Source organism: Anguilla anguilla, chromosome 7 (genome assembly GCF_013347855.1).
Source record: "Anguilla anguilla isolate fAngAng1 chromosome 7, fAngAng1.pri, whole genome shotgun sequence".
NCBI classification, from domain to species: Eukaryota; Metazoa; Chordata; class Actinopteri; order Anguilliformes; family Anguillidae; genus Anguilla; species Anguilla anguilla.
In genome coordinates this window covers 44,956,162-44,982,437 of record NC_049207.1, presented here as the reverse complement: position 1 = coordinate 44,982,437, position 26,276 = coordinate 44,956,162, and the positions used below count along the sequence as shown (strand labels likewise).

General features: G+C 40.3%; 3 protein-coding genes across 9 annotated transcripts in view; 1 reads left to right on the top strand and 2 right to left on the bottom strand.

Moving 5' to 3' along the window:
- The window catches only part of rapgef2 (Rap guanine nucleotide exchange factor (GEF) 2), a 91,837-nt gene extending 79,731 nt beyond the window's left edge, over positions 1 to 12,106 (bottom strand). For all 7 annotated transcript variants that reach the window (XM_035426280.1, XM_035426276.1, XM_035426278.1 and 4 more), the window contains exon 1: positions 12,038 to 12,106. In XM_035426280.1, the coding sequence (XP_035282171.1) occupies positions 12,038 to 12,106 (69 nt within the window). The remainder of the gene's footprint in view (positions 1 to 12,037) is intronic.
- A 1,399-nt stretch (positions 12,107 to 13,505) lies between these two features.
- Positions 13,506 to 18,225, top strand: LOC118232441 (uncharacterized protein C4orf45 homolog). Its single transcript, XM_035427433.1, has 5 exons — positions 13,506 to 13,724; positions 14,305 to 14,534; positions 15,129 to 15,187; positions 15,666 to 15,786; positions 16,798 to 18,225. The coding sequence occupies exons 1-5, from the start codon at positions 13,640 to 13,642 to the stop codon at positions 16,822 to 16,824; spliced, it is 522 nt and encodes a 173-aa protein (XP_035283324.1). The 5' UTR covers positions 13,506 to 13,639; the 3' UTR covers positions 16,825 to 18,225.
- An 847-nt stretch (positions 18,226 to 19,072) lies between these two features.
- Positions 19,073 to 26,111, bottom strand: LOC118232440 (electron transfer flavoprotein-ubiquinone oxidoreductase, mitochondrial-like). The gene is made up of 13 exons (XM_035427432.1): positions 25,922 to 26,111; positions 24,887 to 25,033; positions 24,433 to 24,662; positions 24,066 to 24,147; positions 23,599 to 23,717; positions 23,239 to 23,316; positions 22,557 to 22,703; positions 22,086 to 22,226; positions 21,676 to 21,819; positions 21,414 to 21,582; positions 20,708 to 20,890; positions 20,370 to 20,591; positions 19,073 to 19,719 (listed from the first exon to the last, which is right to left on the bottom strand). Exons 1-13 carry the CDS (start codon positions 25,947 to 25,949, stop codon positions 19,556 to 19,558), a joined length of 1,854 nt encoding a protein of 617 aa, XP_035283323.1. The 5' UTR covers positions 25,950 to 26,111; the 3' UTR covers positions 19,073 to 19,555.
- Positions 26,112 to 26,276: the final 165 nt, after the last annotated feature.

The window sequence follows — 26,276 nt, the reverse complement described above, 5'->3', positions numbered from 1 at the left end:
CACGTTATGGCATGAAGCAAGTCCATTTTTGCATGCAAATAGTGAAGTATTGACCCCCTAAAATAGTTTCTTCCTCTGAGTCTGGCTGCAAGCTGTGCTTCCATTTCCAAGATACTTTAGCTCAACACTGCAGAGCTAAAATTCACGCCAAGAACAAAAGCAGGAAGGCTGTCCACAGAGGTTTACAATCTTAATGTCTGAACAGTTAAACTTCATCTTAAGTGAATCTGATACTCAATTCGATAATCTTCAAATGTTCTACCGTGGCTAAGTGACTCAGATGGGTTGGAAGCCATTGGCAGCTACGGCCAGGACACATTTTCTGCGATGTGATCCTTGGTGTGCATCACAGCAAATGAAGAATATCGCAGAAAGACCTAAAGGATTTATAACGGTTCTACAAAAAATTAAAAATTAAAAATTTAAATAAATAAATAAATAAATACTAATGATAATAATAATAATTTTTTTAAATAAAAATAGTTCTTGGATATCAAATGGTTCCACCATTTTCTTGCTTGCTAAACACTACCATAAGTTTGGGCTTACTTCTAAAATGGTCAGATTAATTGTGGTCTTTTAGCAGAAAATGTCTTGCTTACTGCAAGATATAGGCCTAAATATTACATGACATGGCAACAATCAAACCAGCTGACAGATGTGTTTTCTGGGCTCAGGCAGTAACGAGCCAGGCTTGGGTAACAGATAGCAGACGCGGTGAGGCACGCTCTCTCTCTCTGAAGTCCCCCGCAGGGTCTGCCCGAGTTCTGAGGGCCGTGTCGGAGGGGGCGCGACCTTTGACACCGCGATCAGTCCGAGGGGGCGGGGTGCAGATATACACAGCTCTCGGGGTCAGGCTTCACACAGCTTATCTAACGCAAGCCCTCTGGTTATCCTCCTGAGCGACTGAAGCCAATCCCAAGTTCCAGAGAGCCGCTTTTGAAAACGCACACAGAGGAGTTCCTCAGCACCGCATGAATAATTCAGCAATTCTGTCATCGTTGCCGTCGACAACGGTTTTCCGCGGAAACCAAGATGAGGCTCCCTGATGTGCTTCATATCCAATTCTAACTGATCTCAATGAGTGCGGGCTATTCATCCGCCACTGTGCAAGAGTAAAAGCTGTCCTCCGTAATTCAGGTAAATTACCCATGAGCGGCCTTGTTCTTTGGCTTCCAACCACGGCCGTACCTGTGTGTTGAAAACAGAAGCAGCAGCACTGACAGCCAGGCTTGTATCTAGGAGCAGAGTCCACAGTGTTCTGTATCACGGCTGACTTAGGCTGGGTAAAAGCAGGCAACGCAGTATTAGGTCACAGCCTGAGGCCGACTGGGGCTATAGGCCACCGAAAAGCGAACCACAACGCAGGTACAGTAACTACCCAACACTGTTTCTGAACGCAGTGACCACAGGGCTTGATAACGGCACCGACAAGAGATCAAACGACAAGAGCTCTGCGTCGGTGCTGACAGAAGCTGGGCCTTTAAGCCAAGACCACAGCACAGAGAACACCATTGATGGAGGCTGCGAAGAGCCAAACAGCAGTTCTGGATATGTGACACTTGAAGAATGTTGGAACAAAAAGTAGGCTACATCAAATAACAAGCATCAGTTTTATGTTTTTTTTTTTTTAATTTTTATTCTAAGGCAACGTTAATGCAACTTTGAGAAAGCAATTCTAAATAAAAGGAATTTTTGTCCCACTGCCGAAGTACATAAAAACGCTTACACTTTGATGGTTGTATAGGCTATTTCTGGAATGAAGAATTTTTTCTATGGCCTTAGTGCTGTACATTTTCCCAGGCTAAACGCACAAACCTTTAGAATTCAAAGCACCAATGTTCTGGGCACATCCTCGTTTTAAAAATAGGGAAAGTGGTACACAAATCGAATAAAATTAAAATATACAGGCTATATATTACAGACCCAAAACGCAGAACATAAGCCACTAGGAAACACCTGGAAATCATAGTGGAATAATGTCATATGGGCAGAGAATTATTACTAACAGATGTTTGTTAGGTTCCTTTGAAAAAGATTTATGAAATGTAGCCGGTGCCTCTGTTTCTTAACTGATATGTGAGACTGAAAAGGGCTGTAAAATGATAGCAGATATGCTTGTGTGCATGTGCATATGCGTATGTGTATGTGTGTGCATGTGCATATGTGTATATGTCAATCATACATAAACATAGAGAGAAAAATATTAAATTCCTTATGAGTAATACAATTTATTGACTTGGCAGAAAGCTTCATCCACGGGGACAATTTTATTCTTGATTTTTTCATAATGTTATTCACAGAAGAACACTTATTTAAATAATAAAGATTTAGTGCCTCCTCGCTCAAAGGAGCAATAGCAGTCCCCTACAGGGATGTGAACCTGCAACCTCTCGGTTACAACCTTTCGGTTTTACGTTCAAAGGGGATCCCTAGCTCAAAGCCGCAGCTGCACGGGGCCTCCTGGCCTCACGTTACGCCGCGCTGTCGCTCCGAAGCGGCTGCGGAGCAGACTTTTGGCTACGCTCGCCAGAGCGTGGACAGGTGATTGGCCGATGAGTAAGATCTATCATTTCAAAAATCCTCACTGGAGAGCTCAGCCGCGCACTGCTGCCAGGGAAGGCACCTCCCGCTAAAGCATTAGCCTTCACTCGCAGATGCTTTCAGTCTATTAGACGAAGCACACACGCAGAAGTGCAGCATCCCAAGGGACGACTACAATGACATCATTTAATTTGACCAGATACAGAGGTCAACAACTGCTCTAATTCACAAAAATCTCCAGAACAAATTCGCTCAATATCACTGATAATACTAATACTATATTTAAAATAAATAAATAAATAAAACTCTGTTCCCCAGAAGAAACATGGATCTCTAAAGTGGAGGGGTGGATGTGTCTTGCTTCCTTTGGTAGTCTTAGGCAAGTCATGCTCTGAAGGAGTCACAGTTCACAATAGCTTGCACAAGTATTGTGCACTCGGCTAAATTTCAGTGAACTGGATGAGCTATCGCTTCTGTTAGCGGCTGTGGAGGTGGCCTACATTCGCGCAGTTGAAGAAGGTTTAAGGTAATTTCTTGAGCAACAAAATTAACCACTGACCTATAACTTAGCTGCAAACCTTCAAATAAAGCGATTTTGAGAGTCTTGAATTACTAGCCTTCGAGAGAAAACAAAGACCTACAGTAGAAAAGTAGAACACGGTAGACAGTAAGATTAATTCTACATAGCTCGCCACTCCAGCTGAGACACAAACACTCCCGACCACACGACTCTACTTTATATTTGGTGTTCTCTTTGTACTTCTAGCTGCCTGCAAAATCCCCAACCCTCATAATGTGCGAAATGAAAGGCTTGCTTGACTTCCAGCAGAGAAAAATCTTTTTTAATTTATGTTATTTCCATAGCCAGTTTGATTCATCCATCACTTAAGAGATAAAAAAGAACCCACAGTAGATGCCAGGAAATCTGTTATTAATTTATGCATCCTGATATACATAGGCTACAATCCTTATGTAAGACACTATTCTGATTTACATTGGGCCAGTCACCAAGTAAAGGGAGAAGGATTCATCTAAAGATCATCAGAGCAACGACAGCTCTGAAGTTCAAACTTCCTTGTAGAATGCTTGGCATGCATGCAATGCATGACTGACTGCGACAGAAAAGTAGGCTATGTCAGGCTTTTTTTTGATGGATGTAAACCATGATACCTCCTGTGAGATATCTATGCTGCCTGTAAGCAGACACCAATATATAACCTACTGTCTGTTTGGATGCCAACATATAATTTTGTGGGTAACCAACATATGGGTATCCATTGTGGATAAAGCCATGCACCAAACGTATTCTAAAATGGAGAGCAGGGGAGAGCTTCAGATTGTATTGTACATGTGCCAGGTTTGAAATCAACATTAGTGTCAAAATACTACAAAACAAAAACAAACAAAAAAAAAAACGATAGAAAATAACTAAGAATCATACAAGACGAAGAACATTATTACTGCCATTAGTTTGGCACCCTCATGTGTCCAAAGGGTACTCATCTACACTTTTATACAGCTTACGGTACACCTGAGCTAGTCAATCTAGAGCAGGGATATCAAACTGAATCTCGGTGGGTTTTTGTTTTTTCTTTTCAATCAGCTGGCAGTTCCTTGAGAACAGGGTATGTGGATTCTTAACCAATCAATGAAAACGAACACTTGTGCTGAGAACACCCCAAAAACCAGCAAACACTGTGACCCTCCAAGACAGGAGTTTGACACCAGTGATCTAGAGAATCGTTAATTCTATCCTATAACTTTGGTTATTGGACCAATATGTTTTCCAAGTGCACATAGGTGACAACATCCTCAGGGTATTTAATACAGGCTAACGTTAAGGACAATAGGGTACTCCCTATGTATTCCCCTATTTTATTCATAAAGAGGAACCAGCTGGAATCTGTCCACCACAGCTTAGATATGCATGTTCCTGGGCAGAATGCCAGCATGTAGACATAACAACCCTCATGATAGTACAAGCAGCTCAGTCACCGCATGCTAGAGCAGAAAAAGCTAGCGGAACTTCAGCCATCCATTGTAGACTTGGAATAGAATGATAATAACTTTGCATGCTCACTAATCATTGTACAAGGTGTGAAATTTGGTCAAGGCCACTGGTACGGCTTTCAAGGGATGCCAACATTTCCCACAACCCTGTTGGAGTGACCGAATAGATGGCCAACATCTGAAACATCTTTTTATTTCTGTAAACTCTCATTCCTAGGGCTGGTCGAGGAAAAAAAAAATCATTAAATTCGGTACTCGCTGCATCAAGCACAATGGGATACAAAAGGCCGATAACGATGTCGACGATGACGAGGATAATGAATAAAGCGCTTCAGGCTCGTAAAGCAGGCAGAGCCTTCGGCAGAGGAAGACGAGCAGAGTTCAATCCGGGGCGAGCCCAGCATGCAGGCGACGGGGGAAATGAGGTCAGCCTTAAAGAGCGATTAGAAACAGGGACGGGAGACTGCGAAGAAAGCGGGGCTTGTTAATGCTAATGACAGCCTACGTTTGCGGTACCCGGATGAGGTCTGAACTGAGGACCGAGCCCCATGCACTTACAACCCCACCCCAACCAGCCCGACAAGCTCTAGACAAATTTAAAGAGTAAATCTGATTGGGCCTGATCGCTCAAATGACAAGCCGAGAACACCATGGACCACAATAGAAATTAGCTAATACAGTGTTTATCACAGGAAAGCTGAAGGAGGTACTTGCGACCATGGAACGTGGGGAGCAATACTTTTGCCAGCTGTTAGCAATGATTGACAACAATGGTGCAAAGCTTTACGTTTTTGTAGTGCACTGTTATGCTCTACTAGCAAATTAAAACAGCCGTGTTTGAGTTTTCACACTTTTTCTTAAAACAATTTTTCCTTCTATTATACATGACGTTGATACATCTGTCACTTGCACCTCTGCAACAGCCAAGAGTGCCTTCCTTGTTTTTTTCAGAACGCTGTGTGTCTTTAAGTGTGATAAAGTATGTTGGTAAAATAGAGGAATAATTTATATTCCAATGTTTGTAAATGATCAGAAGAGGCTAGTCAGCACACAACTTTCCACAAAGCCAAACTGGACGTACACGAGACAGACAACACAACTAGAGAGTATCAAAGGCACCAAGTTTCCGGGGTTTGTAAAGCTAGCTAACAATGGAGCTTTTCCATGCTATTGAGAGGTACCAACTCTTAGCTAGAAAAGTGAGCCTGGTTCTACCAGGACTCTGGAAATGATAATCGAGACCTTGGGTAGCCCTTGTCCATGCCCTTACGGAGAAATCAACACCTTAGTTTTTAAATTTAAAACAGGTTTGCGTAAACCACTGATCAGCCAATTAATCCGCTTGGTTTAATCCTACATAAGTGCATGGGGTGCAGGAAGTGGTGGGATTATCAGTTCTGCAGGACTAGTGGCTAAAGTGCACACACAAAATGGAGTCCCTAGCAGCTTTCACCAAGAAAGACTTATGCCTAACAATGTTCCCAACATAAAGAACACACTGCACCTTAGACTGAAGGCAGAAAAAAGATGCTTTGTGCACTACACTGAACAACAAGAAAACTAAATCCCTACACATATCAGCATGTGCTGTGCCATTTATCTCTGCGATAAAAAAAAAGTCAAAAAGTAATCCGGACACTTGAAATCCTAGATATTGAGAAGGATTAAGCAGCATCTGCTGCAGCGGATAGAGCACTGGATTTTGAGCTTGTGGTTCACGGATGTGAATCTCAGCATAGCACCTCTACTGATGAGATACTGCAGTACACTTGAGAGAAGGCGTTCCACTACAAATCCAACTGTACATCTGCTAGATATAGGCTAACAGACTCAAATAAAGCAGCACAGCCCAAGTAGCAGTGAATTTAAGTATCCAACTAACTAGGGGGAAAAAAATGAAAATGTAAGCCAATTCTGTTTGGAAGAGCATCTAACATTCTTGCCATTTGAAACAAAACCAAAACTGAAAGAATCCTGGCTCAGGTTTTCTCGTTCTCTCTTTCTTCAGATGAGGACAGCGCATGGCAGAGAAACCCATGTATGAGTGGGCTTGTGTGCTGGATTCAGCAGATCTGGAGAAGAAAACAGGACCGTTTCTCCCTGTGGCATCACACAATAAATTCAGCAATAGGCCTAAATGAGTCACTGAAGCGTTTCCCATGCTCTAGCTTTTTGCCTGACATGTTAGAGTGATTTTATATGACATCAACCAAAATCTATGGCAGGGGTTTTTGAACAAGCATGTTAGTCCGGGGGATGAAAATGAACTGATGCACTCTTCAAAGCTGCCTCAGTGTGCAAGGCACCATTCTCGAATAGATAGATAGGCTCCAATTAGTCAGTGCATAAGCCAAATTAAACTCCAGAAGGCTGTTTCTCTCAGTCACTCAATTTTATCAATTTAGTTCTTGGTACAGATCACCCAGTCTGAAAATAACTTCCATTGGTATGGTTGGAAACACTCCAGTTTAATCAATGTTCAACATTAAGCAGCTCAAAGTCTTTTCAAGGTGACTTTCACTAAAGGTAACTTGGCCCCTTTCAAAGTGACACAAATGCAAGAATCAGTCATTTATAATGTGCCTTCCGTAATTAGCAATGTGATCTTACCTTTGGCAAGAGCAGGTCCATGCAATACATTTCTAACAAAACATGGATCTAATAGCCCTATGAGTGTGAAGATCACAGCAGCACATAGCGTTAACCCTCTATGAGATCTGTTATCTACGCTATGTAGGACTAGATCGTTTCTGTCCTTGTGCTGGGAGATGTTGAAAAGGACAATGAACTTACGCTGTCACGAACCGCTTCCCACGGTCAACAAGTAGCAAAAAACTGTAGTACCTTATTCCAGAAAGGCATGTGCCTACTGGATATGGTAATCAAATCAACTTTTCAATTTTGTCAATCTGGTCATTACAGCCTTTTCACTTTCTCTTCCTACAGATGGAAACTCTCCAATTAGGCTAACCTGTCTTGACTGCGGAAGGAAACCGGGGTACCTGGTGGAACGCCATGCGGACACAGGGAGAACTCCACACAGAAAGGCCCTCAGCGGGATTAATGCTGTGAGGAGACAGCTCTGTTCACTGCACAACTGTGCCACCCTTGTTAAAGACATCCTTCTGTAAAAAATCGCTTTTCACTCTGCACTGTAAAATAAGGGCAAGTTAAGGGTTCCACAGAAGGTCTCAGAAGGTTCTATAGATCTAGCCTATATATCACAGTACACATTCAGAATTCAAAATTCCTATGAGCTAAACAGACTATGCTCTATTCTAGGCATATTCTAGTGTTGATGGGCACCCGAAGGCTTGGTATCAAATCCCAACCAGGCCAGTGTCTGTTGTGGCCAGCTACAAAACATATAGGCTAATTGGCTGTAGTGTGTCACCCAGGGAGGGAGGGCAGTCTGCCAGCACGAGCTACACATCAAGTGTCATCCCGACTCATCCGTGGGAGCTTAACTGGGCAAGTGTCAAGTTAAAAGAAGCAGTGGCTTTATATGAAGCAAACTGAATGAGGGCTGCAGCAACAACCATGAAGCAACACAAAGCCAGCATCCCAAACTAGGAGAAAGCGGGTAAATTAGAACAGCCCCTCCCCTGCCTGTGACCACACCCCCCTCTCAAGGTATCATGAGGCAGTGTTAATCCCAATGGCATCTTTCTGAGGAGCTGGGATCATAGGGTGGGTCAGCAGGAACGCCACTCCTTCCTGAAAGGGGTGGGGCCATTAGACAAGGTGTTACCCTTGGCTTTTTCCACAGTAGGCCACCAGAAATCCAGGCATACACCCATACAAAGATGGCCCAATCAGCTGAGGTTCTGAACGCGCAACTGGGGTCTGCACTGACAGTCCAGCTTCAGATGTCTGCATCTTCCCCCCACGGGGCTAAGTGTTAGCCTGCCAGGCACCAACAGAGCTGGATTAGCGTCTTAGAAGGCTAAATCCACACTGGTTCCATCAGGGACATGAATGAGAGGCCTTCAGTTAAAAATACTACAGAACAGTTTCACTAATCCACTAAGTGGCCTACCAATTGCATTAGGATAAACACCTTCAGTGGTTGAAGGAGAAGTATTTACAGTTAAGGGCTCAGAAAAATTTTTTAAAATTAACATGGCTGACTTTCCTATAGGCTAACGTTATTAGAAGACTTCAGCAGAATGTTACGGAATCTTAAGCACTGTTTCGTGCAATACCTGAGGTATGCATGCAATTACATAATAGGCCTAGATCTCAATATTTTCTAACGATTGGCACCAATACACCATTTATTTGTTTAGTGGATTTCATTGCATAAACACTGACTGAAATAATTCCAGTTAACCTACAATACAAAACAGTAGGCTCAGGAAACATGGAATAAAAGTGCTATGGGGATGTCAGAGGTCTTATAAAGGAACACTGTTTCAGACTATAACCACAGTGTAATTTAATTCTAGTGCTGAAGTAAGTTTAAAAACCAAAACTGGAGTTTGTGTTCATGTTGACCACATTTATTTTCAGAGCATGACCCTCTTCTACACAAACATGTCATCTTTAATTACAGACACATCTAAACACTCTAGTTTGATAGGGTATATCAACAAGCGACAATTATTTTAATGTAGCCTACAGCTACATCCTTCGCTATAGGCTGAATTAAAATGGAACTTTTCCGCCTTAGCTCTTGCAAAGCACTTCACATACTACTATGATTCATGTTAATACTCTGAATTGAATCTTTATGCTTTTACTGGGCATGTGCTTGTAGTACCCTGTAAAGCACATAAAAGGGTAAAGAATGACCCATTTATCTCCTCCAATGAAATGTGACCAGCGTACAAGCCAAGATATTTTCAGGCCCACATAAAGTTCAGATCACTGAGCAATATGGGTGCAAATGGCTTGGTCATATACAACCAAGTCAGTGTAATATAGGCCTAATGCAAATACAATTCCTATTTAGGCTATTTCATGCAATTTATTTTTCTTTTTCAGCAAAATAAATGCGCTAAGAAATGAATTTTAGTTTGAAACTTAGCTGTGTGATTTCTGCAAGATCACAAAATTAGGTAACGGGATACATTTCGGATAGATAAGGCTGCAAAAATAATTGAGGATGAAACATGAGTTAGTGTTTGAGTTCAGTGCCCTGCCATATTGCCTATACAATTAGTTCAAATGTGGACTAGTAGGTTTGCGCACTAGGGTATAGCGTAAAGGCTACAAGGAATTAACACAAGACTAGGTCGCTGTACAGTACTATAACAACTGTGTTTTCTTAAAAGCTGAGAAAGCAAGTATGCCTTTGTTCACTGATGATAACGTATTACTAAAAAAGTCTTAAGATTTTTCAAAAATCCACTCATTCCATTCGCTTGAAAACACCGCTTACAAAATATTTCTTAAAACAATTAAACCTTTGGGGAAGACATAGGCTATACTTGAAAGGCAGCTGAACCTTAGAATACACCTTACAATTATACTTCTGTGAAAATGATGACTGCTGCCACCAATTTCTGATTTTCGAAAAAATAGTGTCAACAAAAGCAGACCAAGAACTCCCGTTTTGAAATATTGGAATACATTTCAGTCATTCCAGCAGGTAATGTTGATAATGTATGCTTGTTGTATAAAATGTATGTTTTTGCAGAATGTATGAAGCATACTGTTTTTCAGAAGTGATGTAAATTTAAGTTTGCCAATAGTCCTCGATAAACTGAAAACAAAGATGTGTGTATATTTGTGTGTGTGTGTGTGTGTGTGTGTGTGTTTTGAACCAATTGTCACAGTTATTTAGGCCTACACCTCAGTCTCAATTTATTCTCAGTATCTAGCCAATTTAAATTGTGAGCAGAGTGCAGAACATAATCACTTTTCTGCACTTTTAATATTTCTGTCTCTTCTAAAATGCTGCACCTTGTCTCAATTTCTTGGAGCAAGGCCACAGATTACCCAAGATAGTAATGGATCTAAACACACCGACTTGGTACTGACACAATTGAGCTAAAAGCAGCAAAGACATTTTGCCAAAGGTATACAGATTTAAAGGACCATTAAACATAATCACAGGAAAATGCAAAAATGAAGACAAAGAGTATTTATTCAGTAATGGATACCATTCAGACTTTCATCTATTAATGCATTGTCCAATGTGAGTGGAATTGGGGGGGGGGGGGGGGAGGGGGCAGGGGGGGTTGGGCTTAAATAGTGATTGCAACAGCAGTTGCTCTCAGTTTCTGCATACTTATAAGTTTGTTAGCACATACTTAGAATTCCTCCAAGGTAACTCTTCTCATTTGCATTTAAGAAATGAATCTAGTTCAATTTACTCTACACTAATGAGAAACTGAACAAACCATTGAAGAAGACAATTAGGCTAAACTCTATTAAGAACAATTATTGGCTTAAATTATTTTATTCTGATTATAACCCTCGTGGGGAAAATAGCTGAATATATCACTGTTTTGAAGATTTACAATCTTAATCTTGTTCCACAGGAGAAAAAGAAAGTAGACACTGTATGGTGCTAGCCTTAGGCTACATCTACATAAAAAAAAGAGAATGGTTTCCAAGAGTTGCAATGATTGACACTCAATACATAGACGGCTATTTAACTCTAACACATTTGAAGATTTACATCAGTTTTATGTTTAAAAGCACCTTATCAAATACAAGCATAAAACAATTAGTCTAATAAGTCACGCCTGTCTGTTTTGAACCCAAAATATCGTTCTCATAGCACTTTGAACATGCTGTATTCTGCCACGGCAACATGGAGACAGAGAGCCGATTTACTAAGTCTGCCTTCTAGGCTACAAACAATGAAAAACGGGCCTACCATTAAATCTTGCTCTGAACCAAAAACTAGCATACATTTGCATTAATCGTGGTGTCGCACTGTAGTTATACAGTGTCGTTGCATGGACATGGCCCTCTGGAACTCACTGCATCAGTAGGCTAATTTGGAATTGCTGTTATAGATTACTTCCTGGCCAAAACCAATGAATAAATATTTAAACATGAAATGCAATAAGTAGTCAGAGATATCAGACATGCAGAATTACAAGTTGCGTGTAAGGCCTATGGTCTAAAACATCATGTCATATGTTTCTTAGGTAATTTTACAATGACAGTACGCTTGTTCCGCTACGATCTATATTTGCAATCTCCAAAATGTGGGCGAACTGACTTCCTGAATTTCCTGGAAATCCATCATGTCAACGGTAACGTTACTCCAAAATCGGATTAGGCAGCCAAAAGTTGACTGAGGCTAACGGCATCGTTCAGCATCATTTTGCATCATCATGAACAATAGCGTTGCAGAAATGAAAACTCTCAAACATCAGTGACTGCAAATAATTAATCAACCTTTTGACAGCATACGGATCTGTTAAAATCGTCATTCTGAAACAAAGAAGAAAAAAAAATAACTACAGCAGTCTTGACTAAAGTTAACTTAGGTATGGTAATTGACGAAACTTGTGTTGCAGACCTGTTGCGTTCTTTCGGCCGGGTCCATCATCACCGCCTGTCTGAAATTGTTATCCACGTAGGACGCCATACTTCTTTGGAGAAAATACAGATCCAGGCGTAAATTCTATCTCCACAGTCCAAATATCAACAAAGAAAATACACCCCTATTGTTGACTCCCAATTCCTTATCGCTTTTAGCAGAATACTTCTACAAGCGGAGGCCAGGATCTGAGCCTCGGGGTTTATTTTCTCTTCAGTTTACAATCCTATAGGAACGTTCCTTAAGATCCACTAAGTTGTCGTCTCTCGTTCAAGCTGCGGGCGGATAAGGACTTACTGACAAATACGGACAAACTAGGCAATAAGTTACATCAGTAAAATAACTATATACAATAACCGCCTTTATTTATTCAAAGGCTGGAAAAAACGTTGCATAGCACAGTCGGGTTTCTTCAGCATTATGCTTTAGGTTACAAGAAATTCTAGTACTCCGTCTAAAAATGGAAAAAAAAATAAACGGCATATGGTTTCCCATTCAGGCGATCTGTAACCTACTAAATGTATTAAACTGCAGACATGAAGACATATCCATTTTTTGTTAATTAAAATAACGATGCGGCCGCCACGGCTTGCTGCTTTGTGCCACCATGGTGACTGATAGAGTGGGAAGCTTATGGGCGAGTCCATTTACAATATTTGATGATGAGACAATACTACAAGAGAAGAGTATTTGTCTCCACCTACTGACAATAACTGCAATGACACAAGAATTTTAGTTCTGATCTAATTTGAATTGAGTTTGGCAGGGTTTGGTATATCGTGTAGATAAGCTGAAACATTGGTATTACATGTTTTTTAAAACTATCTTCCAGAAGTCCAAATAAAATAAATGCTGTACCATCTGCCAATGAACTAAGCTGTGGGTTTACAAGAGCCTATTCTTTACAGGCAGTTACATTGCAAAGGAAAGAAAAAAAAGTAGGTTATAGTCTATAGCCTAGCCTATTAGACTATATCATGACTTTTTATTTATTTCTGGGTTGCATCTGACAATGGAAACACCTTGGGCCGATAAAATAACCAGCATACTGACAAAAGTGTAGTCAAAAGTTGATATTGAAATAATGAAACGAACGGGTGTTTCTTCGTAAAGAGGTGCGGTGTTGCTTGGATACAGTGCTGTGTGTGTGTGTTCAAAATAAGGTTAGATCGTGGTGCTGTATCCTTATTGTACAAAATTCTATTGAGTTGAAATAATAGACTATATTTATTTAGCCTATTTATATTGTAAAGTTGTTCATTACTGATTTAAAACACATACAATCAAATATATACAGATCTTTCTTGAACCACAGGTAGGCTACACAAAACAGAGGTTTTGGAGTGAAAATAACCTCATAAATTTGAGACTTAAACGTAGGCTACCTACCTCGTTAAATTCATGTAACTTTAATCGCAATTTGGCAACCATGGCAACGGCAAGTGACAGCTAGTAACCTACTGCTACAGCACGCTGCTCGAATGGCCCAACACAGCGGTAGCTATCTACGTTTAAGCTTCTAATGTAGGCATTGTATTCAGTTAATAACAATAGAAAGGGACAAAACAAAGACATAATATAATGACGGAAAATTCCTATAACAAGAAGCCATCACTTGATCGCAGGAACGATGTACAGTCATTTGGACAAAGAATACTTTTTACAGGTAACGTTAGGTTGTTTAGAAGAATGTGGTTGCGTGAATTGGGTAGTGAGTGCTGGGGTAATTTAGCTTGATGTAGGCTAAGTGTGAGCGCGCTCATTATTAAATGGCATTGCCCCCTAACAATACTTACGCACTGCATGAAAACACATTGTCGATTTTACCATACATTATTTTATTTTTTAAATATAATTTAAAGACTGAAGACGTGTAGTCAATTTAGGCTACTTATCTTAATTTTTGTTATTTCCATCTAGGCTCTTTTATTACAAAGGCTACAAGTAAATGTAAATGTAGCTACTTTCCTTTGTTTAGAGCCTCTCGCGTTCTGTTCAGAGCAATACGTATCCCCTTTCATTCAGATCATTTCACGTGTGAGAAAAAGCCTTCTATTGTGTCGTGGTCTTATTGGTGAATGGATGGTTGGATATTGATACTGCGCAAGGATGAAAAACCGAGCCGCGATGACGTCAGCTAACGAAAATGTTACGTTAGGATCGGGCTACACTAAATTAGTCTACTTACATGTAAGTTGCGGAATTTCAGAACAAAAACAAATGAAAACGGTATTTTATGATCACAGGTCCTGATGGAATCGGTGACTACAGACCGAGAACATCCGACTTGCCTCGGTACATTGGCGAGCGCCCAATGGCTCAGGGTGAGACGGGCGACCTGGGCTACTTGTGGCGCCCAGCCCCCGGCGCTCCTCCACCTAAACCCAAACATTGCTACGTTGGAGCAGTGGGCTGGGGGCTGCCGTATAGCTGGGCGCTAAACGAAAGGGCCATGCAGAGCAACATGCAGATCAAGGTTGGTCTTAAAATGAAATAAGTTGTGGTTTGAATGTCGTTAAATGGTGATAAGGTGCAAACCTCCGTGGCAAGCCAAAATACCAATTTCTTAAATGAAACCACAAAATGTTATCACAGACTTAGGTATAATCAATGGTATCGTATTATGTTGTCCAAATAGAAAAAAGAAGAAAACTTGTTCACTGTGGCAAAGTGGTTTAAGGGTCTAAACCAGTGGTCTCCAACCCTGGTCCTGGAGAGCTACAGGGTCTGCTGGTTTTCATAGTGACTCTGCACTTCATGAATCAATTAGAGCAGTTGATTACACAGTTAACTCAACTCAACTGGTGTCTTGGGTCTCAATTGGGTGCTGATTTTAAGGTGAAAACAAAAACCAGCAGACCCTGTACCTCTCCAGGACCAGGGTTGGAGACCACTGCTCTAAACACTGTCCTACGAAAATGTTCTCCTGTTCATACAATCATACAATACTCATAAGAGGCACTAAAGGAAGCTGTTTTACTCAGATGACAGGAGCTGAATTAATCACAATGTAATGTGTGTGCGTGCGTGCGTGTGTTTTACTCCAACGTGGAATAAAATTTCTTCTTAGCTAGGAGAATTCCGCACTGCTTTAGAAGAAAGAATGATATACAGCTATCACAATCCATGGTAAGCACTTGTATAAAATATAGAAATACTCTTTTTTCCTTTGAAACTATAATTTAAATAGAAATATTCACATAATTTTACAGAAGATCTAATATTTACAGTGCAAACATGCTGAAATGGATTTGCAGAATGCATATACATATAAATCCTAAAAAAATAGCTCAAGTTGTATGGTGTCAAGTTTTGATTAATTAGAGTAACAATAACATGCTGAATAATACTGCCATTGGAACAAACAATTAACTGAAAGGGTTAACTGTTCTAAACTATATCACCTATTCATAGTGCATTGGTTAAATTACAGATTTGACTGTGGGCCCATATATGCACTCTTATTGAAACCCTTAAGATGCAGTAATGGTAATTACAAAGGAAGAATATGTTTGTCAAGCACTGCTCTTCAAGTACACTGCATGTTGGACTATATGTAATGCTTTTCCTTTCCACACATCCCATAATTTTACACTAAAACTTGTAGGCAGCCACCTCCCACTGTTATAGACCAACTGCCTGCAGGAGCTAGAGGCCGACTTGCATGGGATCACGACATAAATAGTGAGAAATTCCACGATCAATACAGACAATCCCTTCTCAACAAGGTAGGTCATACAAGATTATTTGTTGTTTGTTTGTTTGGATACGAGGATTCAGCCAGTACAGAAGCAAAAGGCTACATGAAATTGCAATGGAAAAAATGGTCATCATAATACAATCATATTTTGTGCAGAGGCAAAACAGAAACTGGCACCATGGAGAATATTACTTGTAACTGACATTGACTGTGATAGAAAATGTAATCACCTGCATGAATTTAAAAACTTAAAAAATTTGAATCAGTTATATTTCATATGAAGAAGTTGTAGACATGTTTTGCGAAACATATTGAGATATATATATATATGTATATATATATATGTATATAAGATGGGGCACTGAGAAAAGTTAACTGGACTTTTCGATAGGATTTGTTTAATTTATCATATATGTATATTTATGCTAGATTAAAATGACATAATTTCTGAAAAGGTACTCCAATGCACAGGGGAATATTGTTGAACTTGAGTCAAATTTCAATAGACTATACTTAAACCAAGGCTAGATAGAGGCATCTAGTGAAAATGGAAGGTATTGCAGGAAATTATTGTAGTAGGTTTGTTTCAACTCTAGAGGGCGCATGTGGCACACTTAAAACGTGCCATTAATTACAAAAAGGCTTAGTAAAGAGGCATGTGAAGAATATTAACTATCAGAAATGTTTCTAAAAACCCACATTTCATCATTTTTTAAAAGCGTTTTAATAAGCTCATTCTTTTAAGATAAAAGTAGTGTACACAAATTATGTTCAGTATAAAACTAGATTATGTGTGACTACTGAAAATAATCAGGACAATCACCAATAGATGCATTATGATTAGCAATGTTATAAAATATATCCCTAATATAGATTGAAGTTAAATCGTAAGTGTCTTTGTTGCCAAGATAAGAGACATTTTAAGGTTACAGATGTGAAATTCCATTATGAATGTGTTGCACACATACAAACAAGGAATTGCATCAACTGCATCATTCACTCCAAATGCTTTCACAAACAAACATTTCTTCCCCCACAGAATAAACTGGATCAGAATACAGGTTAGGACTCTTCACCGTCGAGCGGCAGCAGTATTCCGGAAATAAATCAGCACCGCAGTAGAGTTTATGGAGGACAAGTCACCATAATTACCATAAAATATTTCAATTAGTTTTTTTAAAAAAAGGAAAAAATGTATTTTGTTAAATAATCTGGCTCTTACAGGCTTTGATTGTTTTTCTTATTTTTGCACTGGATATTTAACATGTAAACATGTATTTAACAAGTAAATACTTTATTTTATGTGAACATGAAGTTGAATAAAGAAGAATACAAGCTGACTGGTATTGAGACCATGGTGGTCTATTTAAGAGCAAGAATGTTGAATGTGTTTCCATTACATTAATGCCAATAGACATTGAGCCTATATGCATTATGCACTGATACATAGAAAGGCCAAATATCCGGACAAAATGCTGAATAAATTAGAACACGTTTCATTTACAATTGGCTATGGCCATTGCATGTAATAGTGGTCCGTTGAACTTCTTGACTGAGGCAGCTATGAACTGAATCATCATGACAGTATGCTACTTTTGGACTGCTACTTTGGGTGGTAGCCTAATAAAGCAGGCAGCTGCCGAGCTCAGTGCACAAAATGCTTTGGTTGCGATTAGAAATTTTGCACAGTGTGTCACTTCAAAACGCATTAGTTAGCTCAGTAAATAGAGAGGACAGGTGGAGTTATGAGGAAGCTGGTTTACAGTGTTGTGGGTTTTCTAGCATCAACAAGTGCCTGGAAGACAAATCCCAACATTTAATGAGTACTGTTTTTTTGTTCCCAACTCAGAAAATTATTACTATATTTCTGAACGAAAACTTCAGCACACCAACAAATTGTAGGAATTTTGTATACAGCATTGATAATGGCAACAATCATGTACTCTTTTTCAGAAAGCGTCATAATTGTAGAATATTTACAGTTATCAAGACATGATTGTCAATACTTCAGTTAAATTTGAACAATTTAAATAAGCGCAAGTAATTTTAAAAACATAATTACGTATGAAGCAACAACAATATTTTGGGGAAGTATTTTTCTATCAGTGAACAATTACACCACCAGTCCTAGATACGTCATCTGAAGAGTGCAAAGCTTCCGAGCAACTGTGGTGGATATAGACCAGGTGACACTGGGCCACACGTAATTACACAGTGATCTGAAGATAAGTCTTCTATTTGAAGACTTCACCGCGTTTGACGTAAACATGGTTAGCCTTATCGACAAATCCATTCTGGCTACAGCCAGTTCAAATTCCACCTCAAAACCCAAACACTTAAGAACACATTCAGAAGTCATAAAAGCCAAGGTAGCATGAGAATGTCAACATGATTCAAGATGCACATGTATACTTGACCTGAGGAAGACCTGAGGGTCAAAACGTTGTTTGTAAAATAGTTTAATAAATGGGAGGAATGAAGAGCAGTGTGTGGGCCTTCTTTTTACTATGTCAAAATTATCAGTTTTCCCAATTTCATGAATTGGTTTTCCCATATACATCATCCGCTAGCTTATTAGCATATGTATGCTTGTTTATTCATGCATTTATTTCTTCATTTTGCCATACCACCCCTAGAAGACAGCAAAATTCCAAATGCTCCAGGTAAAACAGGAAGGTATAAGTTCCTTACAGTGAGACTAAATGAACGTGCGAAAAGGTGTTTCTGGCTAGTCATTAGTGCTTACATTATATATTAAATGGGTGAATGTTATTATCAGGGTTTTTTGCATCATATTTCAAACATTAATGAGGTTATAAAGGTGATTGTTTTCTGGCAATTAAATTGTGAGCATGCTGAGCATAGAGCACAATTTCCCAAAAATGTAATATTATATTGCAGCCGGTTATATAATATACAGTTTCAAATGATCTTGAACCATTTTTTGAATTTTTTTTCAACTTCAGCAGATTTATTCTTTACTGATAATTACTGTTGAAACAGCTCGATATATTGGCACACTTAAGTTTTTTTTTTCCACAAAAATGTCTGGAATAAAATCTACAGCCTACATAAAAACATCCATTATTACTTGAATTACATTATTACTTACTTAAAAGAACTGTTGCATTGCTCCAAAGCCCAATACATTGATAGAAAATACTTTGATCAATGCAGAGTAGTACAACCACTGACAGAAAACGTTGTAGGATCCAAGAACTTGCATTTGAATTCACTCTGCTTCCATTTAAATGTTTTCATATTCAAGAAATGCATTTTTTCCCCCAGAAGAGAAAATGCACTGTAAGGCATGACACTGTTATGAATGTTTATTTTAAAAGACATAACGCTAATTCAATGTCCTGGCATACAGTACACTACCATTCTGTACATAAATAAAACACAGCTGTACAGATAAATGGTACCTGCAACAGACCACAAAATAAACATTGACCCATTAGGTACAAACTTCAAAGATCTCAAATTCAAGTTTGGACTGGCTGGAACAATCTAATGCCTGCCAACCCAGGGCAGTTACCTACATACAGCTTATCCTGTGTGCCGTAAAAAAATAACCGTTATACTTTTGTTTTTCCAACTATCTTTGCTAAATATAGCAGAGACAACTTCTCATTATTATTTTGTTATCTGCTTTATCTGACTCCCTGATCCTGTCTGCACTGGTAATATGATAGCACTCAGTTAAATAAGTAGGCACGTGGTGAACTTGGAGACACAGGTTTGTACCATTAAACACTGCCACGTCCATCTGTCCCCCGCGGACACCCCTTCCGAGATCACATGCCATTGTACGCTGGTCCCCCGCTACCCTCCGGCACCACCCAGTTAATGTTCTGGCTGGGGTCCTTGATGTCACAGGTCTTGCAATGAACACAGTTCTGCGCATTGATCTGCAGTCTCATGCCCTCCCCAGACTCAAGAGGAACAAACTCGTACACCCCTGGGAGGAGGAAGATAAGAGAGGGGAAAAAATGAAAATAAAAGTCTGAGACTCACGTCAATATAATAGCAATGTAAAAGGTTTCATGACACAGGACCATCTCGGCTAATAATGCTTGCTAGTTATGCCATTACAGGTACGGCGAATGAGCAGAAGTAATACTTGGGCACATATAACCCTGTAACAAAGAAAATCGTGTCTACATGCTTCATCTGTCTGGAATATAATAGCAGCTTTTTCAGTAAGATTTATTTGAAGGATTCTGAATAAGCACTATATAAAGCCTCCACAAGTATTACATAAGCATCAACTACTTCTGTCAACAGACGCAGACTGTCATTTGGTATGCTGTTTGGCATTCAGTGTCATAAGTGACATATGATAACCATGACATTCTGAATTGATAGGCTATGGTAATGCATTTCTTCAAGCCCAGCTACGCTTATAGGTACAAACATTAATGAATATCATGACAATAATTTGTAGCACCTAAAAAAATATAACTTGTAGCTTATAAGTAAAACCGTTAATACTCTTAATACCCTTAATACAGATTTTCTTGTGACTGGACTAAATGAGGATATGCAATGCATGACATGCATCATATTGTCTCATATGATGCATGTACGAGGATCTGATGTGATCGGTACCTGCTGGACAGAACCGCTGCTCGGGTCCGTCATAAATGGCCAGGTTCTGGGCGACGGGAACGCTGTCGTCCTTGAGGGTGAGGTGCGGGGGTTGGTCGTGCTCATGGTTGGTCCCGCTCAAAGCCACGGAGGAGAGCAGGTCGAAGCTGATCTTGCCATCCGGCTTTGGGTACTCGATTGGGGTGCAGTCCTTCGCTGGCTTCAGCTGAGCAGAGTCCTTACCTGCAATCAATACCACGTATGCAGTCAGGGGTCTGAAAACATGTACACCATGTGACCCATGCCCGCTAAACCCCATTTTGAGAGACAAAACTCGCGAAACTAAGTGCAACACGTACCTGCATGTTTCAAGGTCCAGGGCTCTTTCCCTCTGAATATCCAGTAAAATATTCCAGTGTACACCATTCCCCCGTAAAGCCCAAAATAGTTATGGAAGGAAGGGCGGATGTTCCTCACAGCGTGCAACTCTTTCCAAATCCAAGACTTTCTCAAGCTCTCTTCATATTCAGGAACATGAACTCCTGTTGGAATAAATATTACGAGTACAATTATGACTGTGCACATGTGCAGGTATGTGGGAGGGGCTTGGGGGGGGGGATGAATGGGAGTAGGGGGGGTTTCACAACTGAAGTTTCATAACTTTTGATTAACGCCATCAGCACGCCATATTTGCCAAATTAGAACGGGTGAATTAATTTCAAATGGACAAGGCTCCATTTCAGTACAGGGTTGAATAATTTCCATCCCGCCATTCAAACTTAGTCAAATAAAATTAAATGAACTTCCATCTATATTAAAATAGCCACAATCACAGTAAGACGAGACAGAAATACACGCAATGAATTATCATTCATTAAAACTCATGCATTTTAACATCTTCAGCAACATCTACTCAACTCAAGGGAAATGATCTTCATTGCAATCTACCTTAATGAGAGTTTATTGGAGGTATATTGCTAAGATGGCAATTTTTCTTTAATGCCAGGGTTAAATAAAACCTCAGAGACGTGCTCTGGGGGCCGTGGGCTTGCTCCTCGTATTTACCGGCGGTCTCTGACTCCAGGTCCTCGTTGGTGATCTTGCCGAAGACCGCCTCGGCCGCCAGTATGCCGCTCTTCATGGCCGTGTGCGTGCCCTTGATCTTGGGGACGTTCATGAACCCCGGACTGCACCCCATCAGCAGGCCCCCGGGAAAGGTCAGCTTGGGCAGGGACTGGCGGACGGAAACAACGAGTCATCCCCCGGGGGAGAGACGCGGGACTCGCTCGCGAGGGGAGCCGTCCGCGGCGGTCGAGACGAGGCCTACCTGAACTCCGCCCTCGTTCAGGGCCCTGGCTCCGTAAGCTATCCGGTTTGCTCCCTCGAGGGTCGGGGCCACCGAGGGATGGTGCTTCCAGCGCTGAAACTCCCTGAAGGGGCTCAGGTAGGGGTTCTGATAGTCCAAACCCACCTGCCAAAACCATTCAACGCAGTACTCAGCTAGAGGTTCTGATAGTCCAAACCCAACGGCCAAAGCCATTCAACACAGTGTTGACCCAACTCTTCTCCACATGAGCCCTTCTTCTCTGCATCAACTCTGACCACCTTTACACCTTCCATGTGAACAGGGAAAGCCTACTCACTCAGGTCCCCTTCTCAATATCGCTGCATTGTCACATAACTCTGGGTACTTTGGGTAAGCAGGTCCGGCACAGTGAATGAGATCACGGGACTCACCACAAATCCTAAGGCCACCAATGGTTCCCCTTCATTTAAATGGTACAAGAAGGACCCTCCATAAGTGTTTCTGTCCAGAGGCCACCCGACTGTATGCTCCACTCTGCCTGGTCTCCATTTCTTTTCATCAATGACCCATATCTGAAGAACGTTTATACATTATAAAGCACATATAATGCATACAATACAATACATCAATTACGTAGGATAATACTATGCAGCACACATATATTTAAGCTACGCAAACAAAAAAGGAGCACTTGCTTTCATTTTGATAAGAGACAGGTTAAAAAGTGCACCAATGAATGATACAAAATGCATTAAAAGCAAAGGTGCATTCAAAGTTAAGGTGGACAACTGAAATAAGTATGAGTGTGTTCAAATGCTAGATGTCAAACGTACAGTACATGAGATGGAGACAGATTTGTGGACGCATAGTAAAGGAATAAAATATACATCAATGATAGATACCTCTTTTAGCCCAATGGCATACGTCTGAGGTTGACAGTTCTCTCGCAGGTTGTAGTGCTTGTATAGTTGCTTGGCTAAGTGCCCATGGCAGCCTTCACCAAATAGTGTTACCTTAGCGTGGAGCTCCATACCCCTCTCAAATACATCCTGCATGTCAACAAAAATAAAGATGATGCAAAGCCAATGAAATGTTAACTGCAAAATTTTTTTTATAAAATAAGAACTTGGCTGAATGCTTATGTTCCTGAAAAAAGGAGGAGAATGATTCATATATATGGAATTGTTTTCCTGTCATAAACAAACCGCGTAACAAGTTAAAAAAAATAATAATAATAATAATAATAAAAAATTTTAAAAAAGAAAAGTTTGAATTCAGGCACATACACATTAAAATAAAACAAAAAACCAAACAAGTGTCAAAATATTAAAAAAAAAAAAAAAACATTTAAATTATATTTTTGAAGAGCCCTACTTCGATTAATTAATATTTTTTCAGTTAATTATGACACTGTGAAACTTATATACAGAAAGATATTGACATACATGTACTTTCATGCACTTGTGATAGAAAGCTACATGCAGATGCACACTTTTGCACCAAGAAATTACAAATCATCATGTAAAAAGTTACTAAAACTTAGATTTAGTAACTTTTCTCAAAAAATGTTTGGTAAAAGCTTACTTTAGGAGAACCATCCTTAGCAATTCCAACATCATTTGTTGCAATCCCCTTAACACTTCCATCTTCATGAAATAATACCTAAAAAACAAATGAAGGAGAAACAGACAACAAGGAAAAGATGTAAAACACAGGAATCAGCGCAGTGCATGTGTACAGACGGTGTCATAGACAAAAAGTCATCCACATAACGAGGCTCCAGAGAGTTCTTCCATATTATGTTACATTACATTTATTTAGCAGACGCTTTTATCCAAAGTGACGCACAAAAGTTCATATCAAGGTCATTGGAACAACTACAAAATACAGGTTCGGTAATATATCCAGAAACCTGGTATAATGTGCCGAATTAACCACCCTTACCTCTGCAGCAGCGTAGCCAGGATATATCTCCACCCCCAGCTCCTCTGCCTGTTCCCCCAGCCACTGGACAAAATGGCCGAGCCGAACAATGTAGTTACCGTGGTTATTCATCGGGAGCCCTGGAGCACATCATATCACACTTCATTATTTTGTCAATAGTCACGGTTTAGCCAGGGCAATCTGTCATATATTCAACTGTATATGATAATATTAACAAGTTTCTCCCCCCCCCCCCCTCCCCCCAGGGACCACATCCATATGCAGACACAACACATGCTGAATTTGGCCAGTCAATTGAACTAATGTTACATGACTGAAGATGAAGAGCTTTTGAACACAGATATGTTTTTTTTGTTTTAAACAAGTGACACAACTTGGATAAAATTATGTAAGGTGCTTAATTTGGACTTTGACTTTTATTGTGCCACATAAAGGAAGTACTATAAAAGACGACTGTCACCACTCACCTGGCAGAATTGGGACTGGAATTCTGTACTTTTTTGTTAAAATTCCAAACACATCCTCTGTAACTGGTGTATTAAGAGGTGCCTAGAAACAGTAAAAGAGAATAATCATGACTCTAGTTCACCACGTGATTTCCACCAAGTTAAATCTAAATGAACACCATTCTCTTACCGCCAGAAAATGCAGTAAGCACACAATGCCAACTGGTTCAACCTTTGATGTGTGCCTAGTGATGCCCATGAATCTTACATTAAAGCTCTCAGAAACTACCTTTTTACATATGGACAGGTGAAATGCAGGAAATTTCAAACCCGAAAAGAGAATGCCAGGCTTTTGAAGTGTCAGCGTTTTGGGAAGAAGACAACTCACTCCTCTCTCTTTCCAGTCAGGGAAAAGCTCGTTGAGGGCGCTGGGTTCCAAACAGGCCCCCGATAGGGTGTGAGCGCCGATCTGGGAGGCTTTCTCCACCAGGCACACCCGGAGCTCCTTCTCGTGCTCGTTGGCCAGCTGCTTCAGTCGGATGGCGGCAGACAGGCCCGCAGGGCCACCTCCCACGATCACCACGTCCGCTTCATCCGCAAACCTCTCCATCTCCACTCCTGCAGAAATCCAAAACCAAAAACTCTCATCTTTCAACCCACTGGCTATGGCTTTATTATAACTAAGAACCAATCTTAAAACATAAATGTAGAATTTGTAATCAATAATGATACAAACATTTTGGAAATCTGTAGTTTTATTTGCTAACAGAAAGAAAACATTTTAATTAGTCAGACAAGTGAAATGAACATGTACGGGGCAAAAGGAAAGGACGGCACTGTACCTTCCCATCGCGAGTCCTTGTCCCTTGGGTAGACCGTGTAGTGTGACGTAATGCGCGGCACCGGCGCGGCCGTGGAACACCATCTCGGTGTATTCGGTAACTGATGATCTCTGCGCAGGGCCTTCAGAGCCCGGACACATATTCGTGCTGCATAAACATAGTTTTCAGTGAAAACTACTGCAGAAACCTAAGGTCAACCCCCAAAAAGCCCTAACCTTGTATTTTGAAACTTTGCCAGGAAGCGAGACCGGAAGTTCAATTCTTAATGGGGCTAGCTTCACAGCTGCTTCATATATAGCGACTTGTGGATCAGCATCCACTGCCGTGGAAAATAATTCGGATATACACATTGTGCTCAAACTCTTCTTTGTCATGTTATGAAACCGTAAGCATACAAGAAACAATTAAAAGTTTAACTACTGAAGATAGGTTCCGGTAAACCGCTTATCAGATTTGGCCACTGATTTCTATTTAAGGAAAATGGAAAAGAAAACGAATAACTGGAGATTCAGAAACCTATATAGGGTCAAGCAGTTAACACAATAAGGTGACGTCGCATGCATACTTGCTGCTCATGTGTTCATTATAAATACCATACGTTAGGTAGATAGCTGGCTGGCTTAAAGTGCCTAGATACAACACTGTTAAAAAAGTAACAGTAATCTTCATAACATATCTTTTCCTATCTTTTTCTAGATATGTGCACGCATGCATAGCCACAAGAGCTGTTTATAGCTGACAATGTCCCGAAAGCACAAGGGCAGTAGTACTAGTAGGTTGAGTAACCTACATTCGGTGTGAACTTTGGCCTACATTGATCGCCAGTCACCAATAGTCTTTCGTATTCTCAATTTTTATACCATGTCTATTACATAACAAAATCATACATTACTTTTGTGTGGATAGGTTATTGAAACATCGCGACGTACAACTGCAGAGATAAAGATTCGGTAAGTAGTCACGGTTTTTCCACTCTGTTTAAAAATATGCACACATATGAAGTTTTCAACTGAAAAAGCATGCTTTGTTCTTTACCTTGCAGTGGATACCTGGCTGGAAACATACTTGGACCCAGGTAGCTAGCAAGCTAGCTAATACTGTGTGCGTACTTCTGTGTTTGTAACCACTATTTTGTTGATCAATTCAGGTAATCCTTGAGCCGTGCTTCAAGCATTTATCCCGATCACCCCTCCTCGGTGAGAAAACGCATTGCGTCACGACAGCTGGACGAAAAATAGCTATTGTCGCAAAGAGCTATGGGAATTAGAGTTTATAAACAATGGTGCACACGTGTATTCATCCGTGTGTAAAACTACAATTGGCAATGTACGTAAATTGTCGCAATGTTGTTACGAAAGTCATGTTTTGTTTTATTGCAAGGCACGCAACA